Raw genomic sequence first — 7086 nt, 5'->3', positions numbered from 1 at the left:
ATTAAGTCTGCCATAATGTTGGCGACTTTGACTAAATCTTAAAATAACTGTGAAATATTCAGAGCGAGATATAGAATTGATAGTAATAAAATTGTCGTTTATGAAAGATTTTTCAAATTTTATTCTGAAATTAGTAAAACTAATTGAAATTGAGTCATTTAAAAAACTAAACCAGAAAAACCTGTCGTTCATTCGAACTGAAATACGATTTAAGCCGCGATGACGTAACAAGCATCGGAAGTAACGTGGACTATGTATCACCTCTGTGAGAAAGCGAGTCTTCTTTTCTTACGTCACTTTCAAATATCAACAACACTTCTCGTGAGTTGTACAGAGTTGATTGACTTTTAATTTTTGTATTTTTCGTCACTTTTATCCTTTTCTTAGTTGATGGTCAGTGGAATCACTTCAACAAATTTGGACAAAATGTGTGCCAATTATAGGTAATCGCTTTATATCGAAAATGATGTCATAATAGTTTTCTGTGACGTCTTATTTTAGCCGAACATGCTACTACTGTATTTTGTATTTCCTATTCGACCCAGCCAAGAGCCCCACGATAAAGAAATTGAGTTTCTGGGAGAGAAACAGACGAGTTGCGTCATCATTGCCAAATTCTGTCAAAATTACACCAAAGTACCCGGTAATACTATGACGAAACAATTTCTTATTTCAATCTCAACTAACAAACACGGAAACAATTTCAATTTTTCACAAAACTAGAAATACTCGATATTTCCACAAAATTCTTACCTTACTTTCCTTTGCTAAAGGTCACTGCCCTTACGTCAACACCCACGTGACCAAAATGAATCCCCCGGATGTCTGCTTTTCCCAGACGCTTGGTGGCGACATTGCCTACACGAGATGTTTTAAGAAGCTCGATGGAGTTCATTACAACAATTCATGTATGAGGGTTTTAACCTGTACGACATTAAGTTATTCACAGTATACTTTTTATATTCTCATTGCAATGGAGCTGCCTATATCACTGTTTACAAATAGATAAACTTGAAACTTTATATGACATTTGGTAGCCTACAAGGTTATCGATGAAAATAAATGGAACATTTATGAGTTACTTTCTTTGAAATCCAGTTAACGCGACTCGCAAGTGTGAATCAGACGGAAGATGGTCTCGCATTAATTTTACTGCTTGTCGTCCCATACCGGCCTTGGTCAGTTCTGCATGAATGCGTTCACATAAAAATTTTATAACCTGCATGGATAGATTTAATAATTCCAGAATAACAACAAATAGAACTTACATTCAATTAACTTTAAATAAATTCAATCTGGAATCAACAAACTTTATCAATTTATATGATAAAGATTGCTTGCTTGTTTCGAATTATATCATTCAATACTAACATCGCTTGGGATGGGATAGAAATTTTTAAATCTAAAAATTGGTTTACACGATTTTTAAATTTCAGAGTGACCCTGCCGAAAATTACGTCAATACCCATCTCAAGATTTTCGTCATGATAACTTACGTAGGCAGGGGACTTTCCCTCTTCACATTGGTCATCGCTTTTTTACTCTTCTGGAGACTCAGGTACATCTATGGCGGATTTCATCGATTTTAAAACATCGCGATAACTCGATTTAGAGGTCATTGACCCCGTATTCTTTGATCTCAGTCTTAGCCGTTTAAGACCTTGAGTCATAATTATACTTTGTCTTCAAAGTAAATTCAATTATGACCTAAACGTAGTTTGGGAAAATTCACAGCGAGGTGATGACGAAAATTCGCGGCTTTACGCGACTGAAGTTCTGCAACGATTCAATTATAACACTGGTCAACACACATTTTGGTGCCAAAAAAGTTTCAACGGTTTTAGGGTATTTTTATGTCGCTGAATCCAAAAATGGCATTAGTTTTTCCGAATTGGCTCTAGTTTTTGAGATATTCCATATTTTTTTTCAAAAAGTGCTAAAAATACGCAAATTTTGACATAGGTAAAATTCTCTTTATACTACAACTTTGATGAGTCTACATCTGTCTTTTCAATCATGTGCATACAGTATTCTTCTATTTCTGATGCGATATTGTTAAAGATGCAATCGTTAACACAGAGAGCCTTCTTTACGCGAATCATGTATCATGTGAAAATCAAGCAAAAATTATAAAACTTAGGCGATGTTAGCAGTAAACAACAGATTTTTGTAACGCAAAAACAGGCGACGTCAAAGCACAAACACTACTTTTAGTAACGCTCAAAATACATTTAGTAAGCTGTCAATACACGCTAATCAATCATATCAATCAATCATACATATATTAGTCGATGCTTGTAAATTTTCTTTTGTACGACTTTCTGGAATGTGATGCAGCCAAGCAGTCACGTTGGAGACTCCAACAGTAGTCGGCCATCATATGGGCATCCCACCTGCCCTGATACCTCTCTTCCATGACCTTAATGTCCTGGTGGAACCTTTCGCCCTGCTCTTCACTTAGATCACCAAGGTTTGCAGGAAAACGATATAAGTGGCTGAAGAGATAGTGAACCTTGATACTCATCTTCACACCCAAATCTTTCAACTTGGAAAGCATATCTTCCACCAATTCTTGGTAATTTTCAGCTTTTCGGTTACCAAGAAAGTTCTGTGTGACTAAAACAAACGATTGCCAAGCAGCAGACTCTGTGTCTGTCATGGACTGCACAAAACAGCATCCTTTATAAGTTTGCGGATCTGAGGGCCATCAAAAATGCCTGCTTTAAGCTTTTCGATGGTCAAAGCAGGAAATGTTCAGCAAATATAGTTGAAGCAATCCCCAGTTGCAGGCAAGGCTTTCACAAATTGCTTCATCAAACCAAGTTTTATGTGCAGCGGTGGAATGATGATCTTCTCTCTAGCAACTAAAGGTTCATTTATGATGTTACCTTCACCTACTCTCATGGAATCTCTAAGTGGCCACCCTTTCTTCACCCAGTGATCAGTGCGCGCTCGGCTATCCCACAAGCAGATAAAACATGGGTATTTTGTATAGCCGCTTTGCTGGCCAAGCAAAAAATTTACCATCTTCAAGTCTACACAGATTAACCATTGGTAAGCGTCATAATCCAGTTTCTGTAATACCGTTTTAATGTTGTTGTACTCTTCTTTTAGTTTTGTTGAGTGCATATCTGTTACCATTATGTAGCAATACACATTTCAAACTCCTTTTCGAACTGTCTATGAATAAGCGCCACTCTTGAGGTCTATATTGTGGCACTCCTATTTTCAGCAGAAGCCCTTCGATGAGTTTGCAGTAAACAAGTTCATCTTGTTGGCTAAAATACGGAAGTAATTCTTTCTCTCTTGTACGGTAGAATGTTATTGAAGCTCCGGTTCCAAGGCAGTTTTTGTCTTTGAGTCAGGATGCCAAAATTTCTGCTGCTTCTTTGGATAAGTTGAGATCCCGGATAAGATCGCTCAGCTCCTCCTGCTTGAATGGCTCTGGAATGAATGGACTGCTTTCGAACACACTTCCACTGCTCTCACTTGCAGAGCATATATATACTGAACGAAAATGTGACAGGTTGTCAATTCAGTCACAGGAAAATGCATCCTCCCAGTGACAAGGCCTAAGCATATTGTCAAACTTCCACTAATGAACTCAATTCTCACTTGAATTACAAAAAACCCCCACGTTTTCCAAACTTAGTTATATGAGCAATAGCTTGAACTTGACTCGTGGTAATCCTTTCTCTGGCTACAGAACTATTAAACTCTGATTACAACATCTTTAGTCTACAACAATATAGCTATAAAATGAGATATTGATATGATGTGATAACTGAAGGGAGTACTCTACACTGTACATGTGGTGAACAATACAAAGAAACTGTAGCTTATCAGAATGATGCCGAAAATGGAGTGTTTTCAATGCCTTGTTTCTGAAGTAATGGGATGCTACAATAACAAATAGACATAGTGGAGTATCTGGTCCAAAATAAGTAATGCATACTGCCTAAGAGACATTTTCAATATGCATTTTACTGATGCTTGTGTTCACAATTGGCAGATACTAAAGTTAACGATTTTTCTCTTGTCAAAAATAAAAAACATCGATATCTCAAAAACTAGAGCCAATTCAAAGAAACGAATGTTATTTTCGGACTCAGCAGCCCAAAATTACCCAGAAACCATCAAAATATCTTTGGCACTCAAAAAAATGTTTTTTTTGTTGGCCAGTGTAATAAACTGGTTATAAGAAAGTGTATAGTTTGCTTGTTGAAAGTTAAAAGACGTATGTGAGAAAAATATCTCTTGTATAGGGAGGACTCTATCGCATAAACTCTATGCTAACACTTTATACAAAGCATGAAGTGAAATCCAATTCTATTGTTCTCTTGGCTAAAATAGGTTATTTCGGCTTTATTACGGCAGGCATACGTCATTTTGTTTACGTCATCACGTTGTAGAAGCATCCGGTGTTGGAGAAATATCATTCATTGGAATCTTGCTACGTCACTCATTCTACAAAACGTCATCTGGTTAATTCATAGTTTCTCCACCAGCTACCATGCAAGAAAAAACAATGAGGTATTTTGACGTAATTAGTATGACGTAAACGATATCTTATTTTTACCAGTACTATTACAACGAAGCTAATTAAAATGTTTAAGTTTAAGTTTAATTACAAATTTACGGTTTGTTGTATCGAAATTTTTTGGTAAACAAAATATCTTTATATAATATGTGCAAGTCTGCACAATTGTTTACTTCTTCTTCTCACAATCACCCAGGTTTGGTTCCAGGTTCTATGTCGAGTCCTGGCCGCCATCTCCATCTACTCTCAAGTGGCCACCTACTGCTGGATGTTCGTGGAGGGCGTCTACCTTCACATGATGGTGGTCATGGCTTACACGTACGACAGGTTCAGCATAAAGCTATACATGGCGCTAGGTTGGGGTAAGTCAGGATTAATTACAGTTGCTTTGATCAATATTTCGATTCCCATTTTACGAGTCGATGGGTTTGAAGAAATAATTATTCTTCATCATACATTTATTTATTTTTGCCGAAGTTTGGTGACAGGGTATCATGGTCACGTGGTAATATCAAAGCGACCTACACGCATAGTGACCATTGTGATGTCAGATAAGTCCATTGTTACCGCCATCGTCTTTGGCTTCTACAAAATCCTTTCCAAACAACAGACTTAGTCAGGTTATTTAATGTCATTTATGTCACGCAACTTAAAAATGGGCCGAATATTGACATTCATCTTTTATTGGGTTCGCGTTTCCAGTACGCTGACATCCTACAACTTGTCCTAACTCTTTTAGATTGCGCTAGGAACGTTTTGTTAATAGCGCTGTAGGAGTATAAAGGAGTCTTTTGCGTTTTTATACGTGATTCTGAGATGTTGCATAAACCAAAGTTTATAACTGTTTCATTAAGCTGTTTGTATCAGATATGTTCAGCACAAATTTTCATCGAAAACATGTTAATTACTAATAACACAAGATGTCTATGACGCAGGCACACCGATCCCAATCACAGTTATATGGGCGGTGCTTAAAGCGGTTTATGAGGACAAAGAATGCTGGATGCAGAACCCGACAGACACCTGGGTCGAATATTTCTACCAGATTCCCATCTTTGTCTTGTTCGCGGTAAGTTTTTTATGACGTCACATTATAACAATGATCAGAATAAGGTATTGGCAATAGCAGTCAGGATCAGAACTACCAGTCGCTCAGAGTAACTTATTTGAAATAATTTTTGCCATCTCTTAGTAAACCTGAAGAAACTTATGCTTGCGAAAGCTCGTGTAGAAGAATCAAAAATAAAGTTAACCTTCATAGTGCGACCACCTTATATCTTGTTTTTATTTTACTATCTACTGGGTCAACACGGTTCATCCACCATCAACCAAGTAATTTATGACGCTTTGGAATTAAAACATTTATTTCTTTCTAAACAGATCAACGCGTTGATAATGGTGAATGTCGTCCGAATTTTGGTCACTAAACTCATCAGGCAGAACTCGCTAGAGAGTGCAGTGACCTATTCAAAAGCAGTAAAAGCGGCTTTCTTTCTTTTCAACCTTCTTGGAATTACCTACATCTTGTTTTTTCTCAGTCCGGGAGATGGCGCTGGTGAAATCGCTTTCTTCTACGTCAACGCCATCTTTCAGTCATTTCAGGTAAATTTGTTGATTCCTTCGATTGTGCGGTCAGAATTGTCTTTCCTCTCCGGAATGCAACTGGCAGCTTTAACTGCATATCTTACAATCGCGATCTGCACATAATTGCGCTTCTCTACCATTTGTGTATTGACGTCATAGCACTCTGGCGTTTCACTGACGGAGCCATAAATGTTTTGATTAATACATTTCTGACGAATTTCAGACAACTTATTGTTTTCTATGACACGGCAGGGTTTCTTGGTCTGTTTGATTTATTGCTTGAGCAACTCAGAAATTCTAAACGCGATTGGAAGGAATTGGCGGAAATGGCGTCACAATACAAGAGTGCCCTGCTTCGAGAAAGACCTCCGTGGTATTGGCTGATGTTTGATCTGCAATTTATTAAATATTTTTTAACAAATGAAGTTCCCCCCCACCCAGCCACAGATCGAAGATGTCATGTCATTACTCGATTTGATCGGTCTGTTTGGCTTATGACGTAACAATCACAGTTAAGGCATGATTATGACTATATTTAGTGAGACGTCACTCGACTCAATCCTCATCACCGACCACTCATTTCCACGTAACCGTCAAGCTAGACAGGCATTGTGACGAATCCGGAACTGAAAGACCAGAACCATTTCCTTCCCACCAATTGCGCTCAGTCATTTTGCATGAAAGGAGTGCTCCGACGCTCCATCCAGCGGAAAACGATTTGTAGAAGCTCAGAGTATTACTTTGTGGCATCATCCCTGCTTAATACCATGTACTAACTAAATGCCTTTCATGTAAGTTGTTACGTCACTGTATTACAAAACCACCAACGACAAGCTTCGATGACGTCACACCTTGCCAACATAGCAAACGCTGTTATACGTCACACTCAAGTAATTACAAGGCGAGAAAGCAAAGTAGAAAATGCTAAAATAACGATGCAGTGTAGTATTGGATTAGATTCA

General features: G+C 37.8%; 1 protein-coding gene across 1 annotated transcript; it reads left to right on the top strand.

The window, feature by feature from the left end:
- Positions 1–4607: 4607 nt before the first annotated feature.
- Positions 4608–6247, top strand: LOC143451800 (corticotropin-releasing factor receptor 2-like). Its single transcript, XM_076952538.1, has 4 exons — positions 4608–4640; positions 4737–4902; positions 5476–5609; positions 5921–6247. The coding sequence occupies exons 1-4, from the start codon at positions 4608–4610 to the stop codon at positions 6245–6247; spliced, it is 660 nt and encodes a 219-aa protein (XP_076808653.1).
- The last annotated feature ends 839 nt before the right edge of the window (positions 6248–7086 follow it).

This window comes from Clavelina lepadiformis, chromosome 4, assembly GCF_947623445.1.
Source record: "Clavelina lepadiformis chromosome 4, kaClaLepa1.1, whole genome shotgun sequence".
NCBI lineage: Eukaryota > Metazoa > Chordata > Ascidiacea > Aplousobranchia > Clavelinidae > Clavelina > Clavelina lepadiformis.
This window is presented reverse-complemented; position numbering and strand designations above follow the sequence as displayed.

Excerpts from the sequence above, each read along its gene's own strand:
- LOC143451800 (XM_076952538.1), top strand. The coding sequence starts at position 4,608 with ATGTTTAAGTTTAAGTTTAATTACAAATTTACG. Across the intron at positions 4,641-4,736 it reads AGTTTAATTACAAATTTACG|GTTTGGTTCCAGGTTCTATG; the intron begins GTTTGTTGTATC and ends ACAATCACCCAG. Across the intron at positions 5,610-5,920 it reads CCATCTTTGTCTTGTTCGCG|ATCAACGCGTTGATAATGGT; the intron begins GTAAGTTTTTTA and ends CTTTCTAAACAG.